The sequence below is a fragment of the Pagrus major genome, chromosome 5 (genome assembly GCF_040436345.1).
Source record: "Pagrus major chromosome 5, Pma_NU_1.0".
In the NCBI taxonomy this organism is placed as follows: Eukaryota; Metazoa; Chordata; class Actinopteri; order Spariformes; family Sparidae; genus Pagrus; species Pagrus major.
Genome location: NC_133219.1, coordinates 3,981,087 through 3,999,371, shown reverse-complemented (window position 1 = coordinate 3,999,371; position 18,285 = coordinate 3,981,087). Strand labels below are relative to the sequence as shown.

The following is an 18,285-nucleotide window of genomic DNA, read 5'->3' as shown; positions in this document are numbered from 1 at the left end:
TTGAAAGCTGGGATATGCAAATGCGAGACTTACAGTGTAAGAAAGTTACATTTTATCAATTCTGCGTGCAACTAAGCAGTTACATTTCTGTGCTTTCATGTTTGTGTGACACAACCAAAAAAACAATACTTAAACCTGACTGTATCACTTTTAGTTCTGTTCAGTTTGTGAACACTGTGTCTTTACCATAGATCCAGATTCTAATCTCGAGCGAGTCAGTCTTGCAGTAAGATGGTGGCAACTTATCAGAAATGACATTTGTTAAGCATCAATATATCAATTCGATGTTAATTGTGGTACTGTCAAAACTGAAAAAAATACTTTTCCTTTGGCCCTCTACTCCCTCAACTATCTTAAGTTACTACACATTTTTTAATAATTTCCCTCAAAGGATCGTGTCTTGTTTTTAATTTGAAGTAGGAAAACTGATTTCTCTATAAACTGAACAAGCTGTGCATGTTGTAAAAATGCAGCACAGAGGGTGTTTGCCATGGTAACTGTTATTTTTCTTGGTAATGGTGGTTATTTTAATGTCTCAGAGTTAATGTTATCATTTGTTGCTGTTGAAATGTTTGCTGGGTGTGTATTTAATGAGACAAAATCCTAACATATTTGTAGTTTTAGGGCTTTGTTTCCCCATTACTCAGTCTAATGACTCCTCTTTCCTTTGGGTGGCTTATTTGACTTTGTGCCCTTAAAAAAGGTTAAAGGTGGCACATTCTCATGCAGCCTTTCAACCAGTATGGTTTTCTCAGATAAGAAAATCATTAATAGTTTTACCTTTCATTATTTCTCATCATGTTTTCCCTTTTGCTTTCTCCCTCTCCTTTTGTTCACTTTCTCTCCTGCCTCTCTCTTTACCGTCATCTGCCTGTTCCTCCTTCTTGTTTGTGTTTTGTGTGTGTGGTTGTGTGTTGGTGTGCGTGTGTGTATACGTGTATGTACTGTTGATACCCCATCCCATCACCCTACTTCCCAACACTAGACTACGCTGAGCAGCTACGAATTATGCAGAAGACCAAGGACAAGCTTGAAATTGCATTAGAAAAGCATCAGGATTGTACGTACCTCTATTCTCCTCCCAATTAGCTTCCTTTCGCTCATCTGTCTGTCAGCTGTTATAACCATCACCTAGGTTATCATCACTTCCTCTCATGAAGATAATTTCTTATTCCAGATGCTAATATTTTGAGCTTCAGATGTTTGCTTTGGGAGTGCTGAATGCCTTTTCCTTATAATCTCAAAATCCACCTTCAGATCTTTTACACTGGTATTTGTTCAGCACATTGATTTCAGAGTTATGTATGCATTGTCTGTGACTTTTGTTTGTGTACCCACTTTTTCTCAATTCGCCTCACATAGCTAATTTAGTTTATAGTTGCCTTTTTTTTTCTACTGCGTGGTAATAGCTTCTAAAGATGTGATTGGAACATATTTCTTTCAGCTAGACAGTATGTACATAATGACATTGGGCCAATGATTACAGCCACACCCATTATTTAAAAATCAACATGGTGTGTTGCATTCTGGTCTGTTGGGCTTACTACTAGTGGAGAAACTGGTATGTCTGGCTCTTATGATGGATTTGTACTCATATTTTTGATTGTTTTTGTGACATCTGTTGGACTGTTGGTCCAACACAGTCAAGATGATACTGTAGATATTTCTAAGGATGAATTCTGATTCTTTTGGGACCTTTCTGCTCGGCTGAAATTTGGATTTGTACACAAGAAATATCACAATCTAACCCTCACTGTCCAGTGGACGTGGCTGTGTCCCACTCCGGCTCTGTCATGGCTGCCAGAAAAGATCCAATGCCATTTCACTTTTCAGTTTAATTTAATAACACCACAGCTGCCCTCTCAGAGCTGACTTTAAAGGTTTAGTTCACTCTAAAGAGCTACTGATTATTGAGGTATATTCCCATGTATTTAGTATTAAGGCTCAAATAATATCACCAGTTTGTTCTTCATTTTATCTGGTGCTTTAGTATTGTGAGTTGAATGTACAGTGCAGTTTCCAAAAGACTTCGACTTCGGGGTGGATTTTTTTCTTAGTTCACACAAAGATGTTACAGTGCTAGTTTCAACAAACTGGGTTTTAGTTTTTTGTCAGTTGCCATGCATCGCTTGTCTTTGCCTGTCTTTGCCTGTTTTTGCTTCTGAGATGAACGTACTTCTTAATCGGACTCTAACTTTTCACAGCTACTAACGGTGCCACTGTCTTTGCCATTTAATATTTCTGTTCTTTTTGGTTGCACACAAACCTCTCTGTATGGTTTCCATCTTTCCCTTTCTCTCTTTCTCTCACTTTGACTGCCCAGCATCCATAAAGAAACTTCAAGACCAGAATGAGTCTCACCAGGCCAGCAGAACCAAAATGGCAGAGGGGATGGCTTTAGCACTGGAAAAGAAGGATCAGGTAAATGTCTGTGTGTCTCACTTACTGTACAGTCCTGATTTGTTGATTTTTTAAAATGTCTCTTTCTATCCTTCATCTGCAGGAATGGATGGAGAAGATGGCTGTTGTGGAAAAAGTAAGTCTTTAAATCTCTCTTTGGCAGCAGCAGAGTTGCAGCACAGAGATGTGGGAGTCACATTTCACTTCACGTGATGAGAGTTGACTGACAAGGCGATGGTACGGGATTTGTTGACAAAGCAAATGGCGAAAGTACCTGTTTGGCAAATTTTTATATTTAATCCCAAAGCTTATAAGGAATCTTATTAAGTTAATGAGGGAAAATGAATTGATTTGAAGTTGGAGGTGTGCAGCCTGTCCCCTGCAGCTCTTCAACTAACAGCTCCTTCTTATTCCACGACTCCCACAGATTGTTTAAAACTACTCCCTGACACATTGCATTTCCTGTCACTAGCCAACTGCATAATAAAAGTCATTGTACCCTAACCCACAACGGCAATTGAAAACCCTAACCCTAACCCACTGTAAAATGCTTTTAAAGTGAAGCTTCAGCAGTAGAAAATGTTCAGTTTGTATTAGAAGTAACTTCATACAGTGCCATACATGGCAACCCTTTCTGCCTCGCCTAACATAGAATGATCAGGGAGTTAAAAAACAGTGTGTGACTCAAATTGGATGCTTTCACACCTAACCTGTTGGTGTAGTTCAGCTGAATTCTGGTGCATTTCCCTGTTTAGTTGTTTTGCACTTTCTGTGAAAGTTGGCTATTGTGGTCTGGTGCAGACTAAAAATTCGGACTGAGACTTCCTGAAAAGGAGAGTCTCCGTCTGGTCCCAGCTGAACTCAGGAGTTGTTTAGTTGTAGAGGTCAAGCAAAGCAGACTAACCACAGGCTTTAATGGTACTAGATATACAGTATTATTTTTGCCTGAATTCAAAAGATATCACCTGATCGTGAACTGTTTAAAAAGTCTTGTCTAGGCTATAAGCAATGTATAGGCTACATGATACGTCTGCAAAATCATTTGGCAAAAAAAGTGTGAAAGCACACACATGCATGTGTACGCTGGTATAATATAACTGCTGTGTTTGTTTAGGAGAAGGCTGCCCTGTCAGCCCGGCTTGAGGAGATGATGGAGCAAAGCTTAGCACTCTTCCAGAAAAGGGATGACCTGGATGAATTGGAGGGCTTTCAGCAACAAGAGCTCGCTAAAGTTAAACACATGGTGCGTACGTGTGGAGCTGGATGGTTGGATTTGCAGCACAACTTAAAAACAGTGATGCAGTCCACCACCATCTTTTTGTCATTTTGCAATTAGATTTAAATTTGGAGATGAACTGGAAAGGATTTGTGGTCAGTTGAGGAACTACACTTTTTGAAACTGAGCAATTGCAGTTTGTGAGCCGCAGGACAGGAGAGTGAACTGAATGTGTTTAGAAGTACCTGTTGAGGTGTGATTTGATTTCATCGGGGTTCATAGTAGCACTATCTTTAGTGCATGGTCCAGCCCGACCGATCTTTGATTTTTGGGCCGATACTGATATTAGGAAGAAAAGAATTTCGATATCGATATTTTGGCCAATATACACACATTATTTGTAATATTTCCTTAATGTGGTGAGCAAACACTTGGGTCATAGATAGTACCCCCCCAAGCAACTTTTTCTGCATCATAATCTCTATAAAGAAGTTTTCATATTGTCGCATGTCAGGGATCATTTATGTAGATACCAATATATCCACGATATGCTGTAATCAGCCGATAATAGTGGTCAACTGATATATCAGTTGGGCTCCAGTGCATGGTATGTTGTTTGATCATAATTTATTTTCTATTTATGTCTGTCAGCTGCTGAAGAAGGAGGAGCAGCTGAGCCAGCAGGAGCAGGAGTTTCAGCAGAAGGAGGCTGAAGTTCAGATGGCAAAGCGAGGGCTGTCTGAGGCTCGGGGGAAACTCAAGACCCTGGAACAGCAGCATGAGGAGAGCTGCAGACTCAACTCTGACTTTGAAATAGAGCGGTAAGAAGGAATGCAATAGGCAGCAGTATGTGATTTTCTGCTCTTTATGTAGTGTGATGTGATGTAAAATTGTAGGTTTATGGTGTGATACTGTTATTGTGAGCTTTTAGGTATAGGAAAAATCAAAGTTGAATTTTCAAATTTAAAACAAATCTCTAAAAGAGTTCAATAAACACCCTACTCTAAAAGTTCCTATTTGTTGTTGTGCTATGACTGTTGTGCAGAGAGGAACTGCTGCTGCTCAGAGAAGAGGCAGATAAGAAGATCAGTGAGCTGGAGAGAAAATGCCAAGAACTGCAGTCAGTTATCCAACAGGTCTCTGAAGACTTTCAGAAAGTCAGTCCTACTACTTCTTTGCCAAAGTTATTAACACTTCTCATTCATAAAAAGTTTGTCAAGGCATTTGTCTTTGAATTAAGTGAGTTTGTGAAATGTTTGTTTTTCAGTCACAGAGTATGGTGTCAACTTTAGAGAGGTCCCTGCAGGAATTACAGACTGAAAATGATGCCCTGAAGTTGCAACAACAAAAGGTGAGAACGTAATCAAACTGGGGCTTCTCCATGTTTACAGTCTAAAAATGCAATACATTTTATAATACCTGCTATTTGACAACAGAAATCTAGGATTGACCACCACATTGTAAATGATTTGAGAGAGTCATGGAACAATACAAGTTAGGGCTCTCACATAAAAGAAACCATTTTCAAATAAATGAAGACTTAAAGAACAGATAGATCCTGAAGTTGTGGTTTGGCATTATTCCTCCAAAACTTTGCCTTTATCTATAATTTTGCCATAGGTGGTGTACAACCTAAATTCTACTTCCATACGTTGCTTTTCAAATTCTTGCGACCAACACTTGATGGCTGGGTTGGTGAACTGCTGTGGCTCACGTGTTTTTGACCACACGGACAATGTTGCTGCTGCAGTGCTGCTACTGCTACTGCTACTGCTGCTACTATCTTTCTACATGGAGTCTGCCTTTGATAATGATTAATAAAGTGAGGGGGGAGAAAGAAAAAGAGAGTACACCGGAAAAATACTACCCATTACCTGTTGTGTATATTCTTTTCATGTCACTGACATATTCTACAGATACAGACATTGAAACCATAGTGAAACGCTGGTATGTCACTGTACACAGATCATTTTCAGGCTTATTTTTGCAGTGAACTGCGCACATGATGCAGAAAAGATCTCTAGATGATGTGCCACTGCAGCCTCATGTGAAATGCATGTGAGAAACCTGGGCTGCTCACGTGGGCTGTGTGGCTGCTCTAACCTTTTTACATTGGCGCCGAAATGAAAACCAAGATGTACAGCCATGCACACACGCTGCTCCTGCAGGATATGTGGCCCGCCAGTTACTGTTGTGATTATCCATTGCTATTTGCTTCTATCTGACATCAGCAAGATGTCCTTGTCACTGTTACTGTGACTGTTCTAGTTTCCTGAACAGTAGGGTATCCAGTATACCAGGGTCACAGTGCATCCTGCCTGGAGTAGTGTAAATTAATTCAAACAGTCTGGTGTGCTTGTAGACTGAGTTTGAATTTTTGAACATTTTCCCACATTTGAACTATAGTTGAATAGTTGAAATTTTGATATAAAATTTACTGTCCCTAGTACAAGACATCAGTAATAATATAATGTACAACCTGTACAACAGTAAGCAACCAATATCTAGTCCAGGCTTTATGTAACTCTTCAAGTATCAAATAATTCAGAATGAGAATGCATTCAAGGCAGAGGAATTATTCCTCTGAGGCAGTCAGGAAATCTATGGAGGATAACGGAATATTACAGAATATGTTTCTTTCAATTTGTTTGAATCTTACCAGTTTTTCAGAAGAACAACATATATAATCCAGGTTTTTAATTTGCCAGCATTGAAAGCCTGTTTCATGTCTTGCCTTAATATTATCAGGCTGCTGTGACGGAGGAGGACAAGGAGCGCTTGTTAATGGACCTTCAGAAAAAAGTGACTTCTCTTGAGAGGCGACTACAGGGGAATCTGAGCCAGGACGAGCATCTGCAGGAGCTTCTCCAGGAGGTGAAGAACATCTAGAGCAGGGCCCAGTGTTGGCTGAAACCTACTGCTTTACCTGATGTGGCAGTCACTGCTGGCAGACATTGAAAAACTCATTCAGCTCTATAATTTATAAGAATATCTAAGAATGCATATTAGAAAACATGCAGGACAGCTTTCCTATCAATGATATTCAACCCCAATTCCATAAAAGTTGTGATGCTGTGTTAAAGGTAAATAAATAAGAATCAAATTATTTGCAAATGAACTTAGTTTATTGACAACAGTTTTATGAAGTGTTCCTGAGCCCATGTAGTGATATCCTTTACACAATCATGTGCTTGACGAAGTGGTAAACCTCGCCCCATCCTTGATTGTGAACAACTGAGCCTTTCGAGGACACCCCATTCACACCCAATCATGAAACGATCACTTGTTACCAATGAATCCTTTTAGGTTTTTGGGAGTATTCCACAACTTTCACAGTCTTTTGTTGCTCCTGTCCCATCTTGTCTGAAACATGTTGCTGCCATCAAATTTTGAAAAAAACATAGCTTGCAAAAATCATTCAAGTTCTGGGGTTAAACACTTAACATACGTAACTAGTTTGCAGTTGAGTATGTCGAATAGGATTGGCAAATTATCACTTTATTTAAGTTTTACACAGCATCCCAGCCTTTTTGGATTTAGGGTCGTATATACAGTAGTATGTACATACCAAATTAATAAACTTCTCTAATTCAGTCATTGTCAGGGCTTGGACCTGTTACCAATTTATCAACAATTGCAATTCAATGAAATACAATTAAATTGGCTTGTAATTTTTATAGGCGTATTTATGTAATGATGGCAAACTAGCATTATGTATGCAATGTTAGGTAATGTCTGCTTACAGTGTTGAAAAACGAACATTTTGACATCATTACAACATATTCATAAGATTAGATTTGAGATTTTATTGTTTTATTATCTGTATGTTGTCAATCTTTTTATACTGTTGAAGCTTTCAATCCATTTTTGATCTCATCAGTCTGTGGTACACATGTTGAGTATAAAAACATTAGTGGTAGTAGTAGTACAAAGCTTACCTTTTTTCATGTATTTCATTATTACTATGCCCAAGCATATAGAAGCTAAACCTTCTATTTATCAGTGCGTTGCCTTTTCAGAAGTCCAGCTTGGAGCAAAGTCTGGAAGAAACCAGAGCAGAGCTGCTAGTGGTTCGGACAAACCATGCTGATACCGTCAGCTCTCTGGAGGCACAGGTAAACCAGTGCATCTATTCCCTAAACCCTGATGTGTGGTAAAGTCTCTGCATCTGTTATCATCTGCCACCAAATCTGCAAACCTGTGATTATAAATGAATATAATTTCTGTGGATTAAATAGAACTTCTGAGATATTACCTAATTTTACCGTTGCAGCTTTCAGGCCAATAAAAAGAGTGCTATTTTATTTCTTCCCATTTCCATTAACATGACTTCTGTCATTTAAAATCTGGTCATTTTAATTTCAATGTACTTTTATTTACTTTCAATTTACTCTTTGATACTTAGAACAGCCTGAATTGTCAAAAAAGTCGTCTTATTGAAGGCATCACAGAATGCCCCTCCGATTGTGTCTCTCGTGCCTGTCCTCAGGTATCCAGAATGAGCTGCAGCATCACTGAGCTGCAAACCCTTCTCCGACACAAAGATGACTCCTCCAGAGCCTACAAAGAAAGAACAGACACACAAGTAAGCAAACACACACAATACGGCAAGACTAACCAAGTTTTGGAGGATTGTTCATTAAAGGAACTTGGGGCAGGATTTGTAAGTATTCAAAACCAAAAAGAATGAGCCCACCCACGTATCTCTCCATTGCCTTGAACAGGCTGTGTGCTGCATAATGTACTGCAATTCGGTGTCCGAATTTCCAGCGCAGTCCTGCGGACGTGACGTCCGATGACGCTGAATGCACGTCCTTGGATACGCGAAGAAGACAAGGGCGGTGGACCCAAACTAGTGTTTGGGTAGTAATGGATTCTGCTACAGCCAGCAAACGACCCACCACCACCACACAAAGTCCACTTAAAAGTCACACTAAGAAGAAAACGAAGGTTTTATCAGCAGCATGTCGTGAGTCGAAACAAAATTACAACCAAAGCCGGGCTGGTACCCGAATACACATCGGATACGCGTTCGACTCACGGAGGCAGCTTAGACTTGAATTGGGACTGAAAACAGATGCTGACATGGCTCATTTCCTAGTAACCAGGTGAGAAAACATTACAGGTCATGTTTAGAGCTTGATTTGAAAATCATATGAGATCACCGAGGACTCGGAGTGACCTAACGTGCAAAGTAGCGTTAGCTGCAAACATGTAACTTAGTCCACCGCTGTGTAACACTGAATAGTTACAGACTGCACATTTTCCACGGTCCTTTAGTCTGAAACCGAATAGTTAGAAATATGTCCCTTTATATATGGGACCGAAAGCCCAACCTGTTATCCGGGAGGTGACGTTAGCAGCTGGCTGTAGCCACAGGCTAACGGTTTGTTTGTGTCTGTGTAGCAACATTAGCCGCTTACACACAGCAATCCCGTATCAGAGACAATATTTCTGTCCCCCAATATGCCGTCTTTGCTCTCGCCTGTGCCTTTCAGACTGCATCAACCATAGCGGTCAATCGCCGTGCTTCTGTGTCGCTACACACAGCGAGCCGGCTTCCTGGCAGCTTATTGTGTGTAGGGGATAAGGCATCAGCTGCACTGCTATGAAGAGTTCATGCGCGCTCCCGCACCAGCTTGGCTGATGGCTGCAGTTAACCTAATGGCTGCAACGGCCGTCGTGTCACTATTGAGCCTTATTTCTTGATCCTGCCCCAAGTTCCTTTAACAAAATAACATGGTTCTGGAGGAATCAGACAGAATTGACTTTCTGGTGACACCTGACTACAGTGAAAAATTAGGACATGGCCAGGACATTCTGGCTAACTTCAATATGTCTGGCCCTTCACCGTAATGGGAAATAAATGGATTTCTGCTGATGTTGTTTCTCACAGTGTGGAAATCTGGTTGCAATCAATCATTCTATTATTTTCTGTTTCAGATAGCTAATCTGGAGCAGAAGGTCCTTGACAGTAATGAGAGACTAAAGAGTGCAGAGCAGCAGATCACAGAGAAACAGCAGCACATGGATAAACTGGTGAGTACTGCTGTCAGTTCAGAGCACAAATTGAGCTTTTGAGACAGCTATAGGCTTGGCGTTTCCCTCTCAAAATAGACAGACTTTTATCTCATCATATAAACTTCTAGTTGGAAGATGCTCCGACCTCTTGTAATGCAGAGTTCTCAGCCAGCTGGGGGAAATGGCCCAGTAGAGCTTTCCTCATAAAAATAGAATATGAACTACAGATGCACTTTCCTCTATCAGTTATTGGTCAGAGGATTGCTGCACAGTGGCTGTCCATTGCTCCTAACACTTGTGATGGTATCAAGAATGACACTGTGACAGACAGCAATGATAGTACATTGTTATTGCCATGATATCTAATGCGTATTTCAGTGGTTATTGTTCAGGAAAATGACCATATTCACTTTTGGGAATACTTGCACAGTCTGGTTAAAATGAAAGAGCAGCTGTAAATGTGCAGACATAATATACATATTAATTGATATCGTAATATGTTGATCCGCAGTGTGTACACATTTGTAACACAAAGCAATACAAAGATATGTTGCTGTTATAAACCTGAAATTGCACTAAAGTTGTTTTTGAGTACAAATACTGATTTTCAGTTTGTTTTTGAATGCATATGTTGATCTATGCATATTTGTGTGTTTTGTTCAGCAAGGAGAGTGGAGTGCAGAGAAGGCGTTTCTGGATCAGCAGGTGTCTTTGTTGGAGCAGCAGAGTCAGGAGAAGGCCAGCAGGTTGGAGGACAGCATCACCTCTCTACAGACAGAAAGACAGATGCTGGAGGACAGGGTGGTATGTTCTGCTCCCATTTACAACTCTCTTTTTTTCAAAGATTTATTTGTAATCTGTAACACTGTGCATTAGTCATGCTGTTGTCATTAATATAAATGTATTTATTGCAGTGAAGACTGTTTGCACCATTTGCTCCGTCTTGACTAATACTTTCCCTTCTTGTGCGCCAGGCTGATCTGGACAAGCAGAGAGGAGAAGCAAACTCCACTGTGAAGCAGCTGACAGAAGAGCTGGAGCAGTGCCAGGTAAGAACAACAACACCACTAGGTTTTTTTTTTATTGCACAAATAAACATTTGACTGACTTTTAAGCTGAGAACTCAGTGATACAGATATTCAGTATTTCAAATACAAACATTTAATAGAAAAAATCCATCTCTTCCACTGTTTAATATTAAAGTCTGTCATTGTATGGAGAAATAATGAAAACTAGATGCTCAGACACTAAACACATGACCTGACATGTTTTCTCCAGTTGTACTCTTCACATACTGTGATACAGCTGCAATGACTACAAAGCAGCAAAGCTATGGACTTTGAACTGAACAGCCACCAAACTTGTCAGATTCACTGCAAATATGGACATCTAAAGATACTAAAAGAAACTGTTTGTATTTATAGTCTTCACTCTTGCCTTTTTCTTGATGTTTTCCCTCAGGCGGAGCTGAATAACCGGCAGACAGTGAGCTTGGAAATTGCCAAAGCTCTAGAAGAAACCAGACAACAGAAGGAGGAGCTGCAAACACAGGTGAGTAGGCATACATGTCACACATCATGTAATATTCACAATAATATAAAAGCAACAGCTGACATGTGTTACACACATATTCATTTTTTATGCCTCTGTGCCCGCGACAGTGGTGGCTCAAGGCATTATGGTTTTGAGTTGTCGCTCTGTCCGTCTGTACATACATCCATCCATCCATCCATCCATCCCATTGTTGTGAACATGATATTTCAAGAACACCTTGAGAGCATTTCTTCAAATTTGGTACAAATGTCCACTATGACTCAAGGATGAACTGTTTGGTGGCCAAAGATCAGAGGTCAAGGTCACTGTGACTTGACAAAACATATTTTTGTCCATAACTCAAGAATTCATACAATAATTACAATAAAATTTGACATACAGCTCATGAACAGCAACTTGACTGGTGCGCGGAGGCTTTCAGCCACAATGCGGTAATTCTAGTTAAGAACAGAAGAGTGGTTATTCATTGGACTGTAACTTTATTTGAACACTGAAAGATTATGAAAGACAATGTAAAAGGAATTCAGAGCTGGGTGTCATTCTGTGTGAATGTGAAGCTTGTGCTGTGTTAACCTTGATTTGTTGTCAGGTCGGAGAGCTGAACACATCTCTACAGAGCTCACAGCAGGACGTGTCTGCAGTCACAGAGAAGCTAACACTGAGAGAGGAAGACATCAAAACACTCCAGAATGGTACATAGACACACACACACACACACACACATACACATAATCACAATACACACACACACACACACACACACACACACACACACACACACACACACACGCATACACACACACACACACACACACACACATACACAGACACACACATACATACACACACACACACATTTAAAATCCTTTACAAACATGGCCATGCTTACATGGTGTACTAGATTTAGACTACATATCGGCATACCATTTTATTAAAACTCCAATCTAGTCCATACAGTGTGGGCCAACACTGTAAGAAGAGATGTAGTCCCATTTAATTATATTTTCAATTTATTACGATTTGTGTTTGCTGGGTGCCTTATTGAGCACATTCCATGTAAATATGCATGAATACATTGTTTTTTCTAAATTCGTATTGATCAACCCCTTGTACAGGGAGTAGCCACAATAATGCAAACACCTCAGAAATGGACTTGGCATTAATTACAAATGCTGCTACAGCAATGTGTTGGCTTTATTAGGTTGTCTATAGCTCTGCAGAATGTGTTAGTTAAAAAAAAGGCTTATATTTTAATATTCTGGATTGTGTTTTTTAACTAAACACAAATATTGCTACTTTTTCATGAAGTGGTGGATTTCTGTCAACCTCCTACTGTACAACATTTCCGCAAAGAAAACAATCAAATGTGTGTGTGTGTTGCAGAGGTGCAGCGTCGGCAGGCATCACTGGTCCAGCTGCAGGAGGAGGTGGAGCAGCAGCGAGCCCAGCTGGAGCAGATGGAGCAGGACAAAGACTCCCAGCTGATGAGCCTGAGGGAGGAGCTGCTGAGTCAGACACAGCAGCTAGACAGCTGCCAGGCGCGAGTCAGTACCACCACACAGTCAGAAATACCTTCATGCACACATGCTCTTACATGTTTCATACATTATTGATGCAGCAAGCATAATGAATACATTGTGTAGGTTTTTACAGTCATCCAAATGTGCAAGTTGTTCAACACGACCCACGGGTCAGCAAGTCACCAATTTTTATCTCTTGCTCGTTATTGACCTGTCCATCGCACAGAGCAGTATTCTGTATTTGGAGTTCAAGCTTAAGACTCAAGTTTAATTAGTTCATTTTAATTTGTTATGGGTGTTTTTACTGGCAACACATTTATTTATTGTCTTTTTATGTCACCATCGGTTTGCTCTAATCTTGTTTATATTCTGATTTTATCATATCTTATTATCTATTTGCTGATACAGTTTAAAGAGGTAAATTTCAACTCATGCCACAAAAAAATTTCAACTCATGCCACAAATTTAAAGAGGTAAATTTCAACTCATGCCACAAATCCAACGTGAATAAATGGTCAGTGTGGTTTGGAATGTGTTGCCCAGATCTCATACTTGGAGGTGGAGGTGGAGACCCTGACAGAACAGCTTCACAGCCCTGCAGTGTGTGAGGAGAATCATAATGGCAGTGTGACTGTGGATGATCTGGATCACATTCAGAAGGTCAACAGAGAGCTGGAGCAGCAGCTCAGTGACAAGAACAGGGTCAGCTACCTTTATACTCCCATTCTGTTGTTCTTCTAGCTTTAATTGAAAAATATCAGCACCAGGTCCAAGCAGATGCACTCTGCAGAAACATAGTACATACCTGCGATAGACCAAGCATCACACCTAAAACACATTGATGTTGTTTTGCAGACCATCAAGCAGCTGCAACAGAGACTGGCAGAACTGAAGAGGACGCTGCAGAAGGAACTGGTCAGACAGTGAATCTCTTCATATGTTTACTGTTTATTTTGTTCTGATAATATCAATAAATCAATCTTTTTGTATAGAGCCAATTCACAACAAAAGTCATCTCAGGACACTTTCCAAATTGAGAAGGTCTAAACCATACTCCTTGATGAATGTATTTACAGCGACCCAGCATTTCCCCCATGGGCAAGATAAAAACTGCCTTTTAACAGGCAGAAACCTCGAGCAGAACCGGACACAATGGTGGGCGGTCATCTGCCTCTACCGGTTGTGTTGAGTGAGAGAGAAGGAGGGAGAGAGAGAAGGAGGGAGGGAGGGCAAGAGGGGGGAGAAGCAATGAGAGAGACGGGAGGCAGCAGCCACAGCAGTAATAACAGCTTTACTAATTGAGATATGAATACTAATAATACTAAAAGTATAATAATAATAGTAATGATAATAATAATGATAATAATGATGACGATGATGATGATAATGATGGTAGAAGTCAAACAGGACCGCAGCAGGGCCAACCACCATCCATGATAACCTGCGAGGAGAGAGCACAGAGACTCTGGGGAAGAAGCCAAGTCACTAACATGTATTACTGAGACATGAATGTGTACAGATAGACAGAAAGAGAGAGAAGCTCAGTGCATCATAAGAAATCCGTCTGAAATCTAAACCTATGGCAGCATAGCTAAGAGCCTGTGCAGGCCCTGACTATAGGCTTTATCAAAAAGGAAAGTTTTAAGTCTACTATTAAACATAGAGAAGGTGTCTGCCTCCTGAACCAATATTGGAAGATTGTTCCACAGGAGAGGTCCTTAATGGCCTCCCATTCTACTTTTGGAGACTCTAGGAACCACAAGTAACCCTGTATCCTGAGACCGCAGTGTTCAAGTGGGGTAATAGGTTCTATTAGATCTTTAAGATATGCTGATGCCTGACCATTAGGGGTTTGTAATATGTCTGCAAAGTGAACACTTCTTGATAAAGGAGATAGTCCATCCTGTTTTTTTAAAACTAGGTGAAATTAAAGATAAAGCTGTGTGATCTGGAGTAAAGTTGTTCAGTACATGTGCTTTTAGCAGTAGAGCCCCTCACTGGTGACTGAGAGCGCAGTTATCAGCTCAGCTGTGATTCACAGTACGTTTCTTCACCATTACCATGAACAGGCTATTCAGCTGTTTGCTAAAGTTTATATACACTGTGTGCATTCAGCAGCTTTTTGAATCTTAAAAACTGAAATAAATAAGTCAGTTAAGTCTAAAAGTGAATGTCAAGTCAATGGTGACTCACATGGGACACAAATCTCAATCTCCTGGATGAAGCTCCTCTGCTTATCGCTCTTTATAATAATGGAGCCTTATCTAACTTTCAGGCAGAAAGGCCTGAAGTCAAACTTTTCCCATGTGCATTCGAACAGGGCTTGGATAAACACTTTTAACTCTTACAAACACCACAGGCTTAAAACAATTTATACAATTTACATGTAGATAATCATAAATGCACAAAGGTGTTTTCTGTATTTGTAAGTGGAGTGGATGTCTGATCACAACTGTTTCACAACCAAAGAAATTGACATTCAAATGCATTTGCTTTTTTCGTGTCAATAATATGATCAATATTTCCTGGTTCATCATAGTGAGTCTGACTGGATCATGATTGGACCATTGTTTCCTGGGGTGATGCATACATCTACTGGTGAATAGTCAAAAAAAAGGAAAAATTGAGGACAGCACTCCCATTAAACTGTTTAATACCGCCACATGGACATTTTGGGCAAGATGCCCTTCCTCATCGTGTGTTCTAGTAAATTCACAGCCAATCTATACTAATAGGTGTGTTAATTATAGGTTACCACAATCAGCCAACATCATCATGGTTTTACAAATAAAACACCTACAGTCACAGATTCTTTCTTTCGTCTTTAACTCCTGTTTTGTTTTGCCTACATAATACAAATTGCATGGGCATTTTAACATGTAACCAACATATTTAGTATCACATGTGATTCTCCCCCTCACCTTAAACCTACTGGTGTACATACTGAAGTGGATTTGAATATTGACATGTCGCTTTGCTCAGGATAAGGTTGGACAAATTACGGATGCATCGATTGATTGGCCAGAATGTGGTCAGATATACAAAATTTTGTACCGGTAAAATTTACACACAGGCCACCTGCCCCCCCGACAGGACCACTCAGTATCATAGTTTACAAATGTTAGATAAAGTGGGATATATTGCAGTTCATTTTTAGCTGGATTTTATTTGCACAACAAAGCTCTGTCCAGTAACAGAGCACTTAATTTTGAGATTTGTGAGAGTGAGAGAGGGTCCTGTAACTTGGTGCAGTTTTGGAAAAATAATACATGAGTTGCTCAATAGTCTATGTTTTGCTATAAACAAAGAATGGAATTTTCCATTAAAGAAATATAAATGTTTGTGTACTCTGTCAATTACTGCTCGCAGAGAGAAAGAAAATGGAATCAGCAGGTCAGACTTTTAAAAAATCGAAACTTGGAATCAGCCAATAAAATTAACATCCATACATCTGTAGAATAAACTACATAGTCAGTGACTACACATCTTTGAACTAAATGAAGTCATTCGACTCAGCAAAGCGATTCATGATGTCTGCCTCTAATCTGGAGGATGCTGGCATTATTTTTCTCTCTTCTGCTTTAGGCTTGATATCAAGCCAAAGCTGCTATCAATTAAAAAAAAGTTGAAGTCATGCCAACATAAATGATTGATTGGCAAGAAAAGTCTGACAAGTAGAAACTTGCACAGGCTCAATGTGAAGTATTATGAAATGGAATATGAAATTAGACCACCAAACTGATCTTACTCGATGAAAGAACTGTTTAATTAATTACATACATTTTACCTTGTTGATTAATTTCATTATTTGTGATATTCTGCTACCTCTGTACAATACAGTCCACACCACTAGCATAACGACTAACTACTTGAAAAATCATAAAAAAAATATCATAGTGTTAAATTACGTGCTCTCTTAACGTTAGAAACTTGATTGATTGTGCCGGGGCTAATATTTTTGTGCTCACTGAGTGAAATTCTAAATGAAAATTGTTATTGATATGTGTTTCCTACTTTGTGCTCTGTAGAAGCTAAAGCCTGAGCCAGAAGCTGAAGGGAAGGAGAAGTTGCCAGAAATCCGAGCAGAAAAACAAGAGAGGGTTTGTCCAGATCTGCCTCCAGTATCCAACCCCAGCCCGCCAACCTCCAACCCCACAGTGACCAACACCTCAGACCTCAACGACAAACGAGAAATCAACTTTGATTATCTCAAACACGTTGTGCTTAAGTTCATGTCATCCAGAGAGGCTGAGGTAAATGGGCTAAAAGAAGTGCTGTAAGGAAGGCATTTGTGTGTAGAACTGTAGGTCTGCCTTATTTGTATTGACTCAATGACTGACCCAGGCTCTGCCTCAAACCCATTCTGAATCTGTGTGTCTCACTCTGTCAGGCATACCAGCTAATACGAGCTGTATCTGTGCTGCTGAACTTCACTCGGGAGGAAGAGGACATGTTGAAACAAACTCTGGAGTACAAGGTTGGTGTTTCATCAACACTCACTGTATTATTTGTCTTCAGCCTCAAACACACTTCATTGCAAAGGGACAATGGCTTTAGACATCCTGGACGTGTCAGTGGAAAATCAAAAGGCTACTAAAGCTTTGTTTCTTGAATTTTTATTATTTATATCAAAGTTAAGTGTGTTACTGTGATCGGAGTGGAAAAGTCACTTTTCCACTTACCACTATGGCTCATAATGACCACCTTTGCAAACAGATTAATTCTTAAGTGAATACATACATACAAGTAATTAAAGAGAACATTTTGTTGTCACCAATTTTCTCTCATTTGGAAATTTCTTGAAGGTATAAATGAAATTCACGAGTGGTCCAGTTGTGATCAAATATGAAATGTTGTATTAGGCCCTGTCTCTTTAAAAGGAAATTACTCTTATATACACTGCCTGGCCAAAAAAATGTCACCACCTGGATTGATGCAGTGAGGAGTTTCTCCTTTCTTAAACAACCATGTCTGAAGACATATCCTGTGGTTGTGGAAAAGATGTTACTCTGTTTCAGAAGGGTCAAATTATTGGCCTGCATCAAGCAAAGACAAAACAACCAAGGAGATGCTGAAACTACTAAAATTGGGTTAAGAACTGTCCAATGCATTATTTAAGAACCCGGAAGGATAGTGGTGAACCGTCATCTTTGAGGAAGAAATGTGGTCAGAAAAAATCTTGAATGATCGTGATCAGAGATCATTTGGTGAAATCAAATGGTAACACTTCAGTCTTCCTCTGTCCAGTGTCTGTGCTCTTTTGCCCGTCTTAATCTTTTCCTATTGGCCAGTGTCAGATGTGGCTTTTTCTGTGCTACTCTGCCTACGTAGCTGTTCTGACATAATTGCACAAGGGTTTCCTAATGATCAATTAGCTGTTTAACACTACAAACATGGATTAGTGAGCACAATGTGCCTTTGGACCACAGGAGTGATGCTTGCTGAATATGGTCCTCTGTACAGCTATGTAGATATTCCATTTTCCTACTAAAATAGTAATTAACTTCATTGATAATGTCTGGACTATGTTTCTGATCAATTTGATGATATGCTAATTTTAAAAAATGTGCTTTT

General features: G+C 39.8%; 1 protein-coding gene across 4 annotated transcripts in view; it reads left to right on the top strand.

The window, feature by feature from the left end:
- Nucleotides 1-18,285, top strand: part of golga1 (golgin A1) — a 30,102-nt gene that overhangs the window by 8,349 nt on the left and 3,468 nt on the right. The window contains exons 4-23 of one of the 4 annotated variants that reach the window (XM_073466014.1): nt 986-1,060; nt 2,324-2,421; nt 2,504-2,536; nt 3,515-3,643; nt 4,268-4,437; nt 4,662-4,752; nt 4,884-4,967; nt 6,365-6,490; nt 7,636-7,731; nt 8,106-8,201; nt 9,560-9,655; nt 10,301-10,441; nt 10,612-10,686; nt 11,099-11,188; nt 11,781-11,883; nt 12,575-12,735; nt 13,255-13,413; nt 13,567-13,626; nt 16,740-16,964; nt 17,102-17,188. In XM_073466014.1, the coding sequence (XP_073322115.1) occupies nt 986-1,060; nt 2,324-2,421; nt 2,504-2,536; nt 3,515-3,643; nt 4,268-4,437; nt 4,662-4,752; nt 4,884-4,967; nt 6,365-6,490; nt 7,636-7,731; nt 8,106-8,201; nt 9,560-9,655; nt 10,301-10,441; nt 10,612-10,686; nt 11,099-11,188; nt 11,781-11,883; nt 12,575-12,735; nt 13,255-13,413; nt 13,567-13,626; nt 16,740-16,964; nt 17,102-17,188 (2,195 nt within the window). Of the gene's footprint in view, nt 1-985; nt 1,061-2,323; nt 2,422-2,503; nt 2,537-3,514; nt 3,644-4,267; nt 4,438-4,661; nt 4,774-4,883; nt 4,968-6,364; nt 6,491-7,635; nt 7,732-8,105; nt 8,202-9,559; nt 9,656-10,300; nt 10,442-10,611; nt 10,687-11,098; nt 11,189-11,780; nt 11,884-12,574; nt 12,736-13,254; nt 13,414-13,566; nt 13,627-16,739; nt 16,965-17,101; nt 17,189-18,285 lie in introns of all 4 variants that reach the window. The other 3 variants (XM_073466013.1, XM_073466015.1, XM_073466016.1) reach the window with 3 other exon arrangements.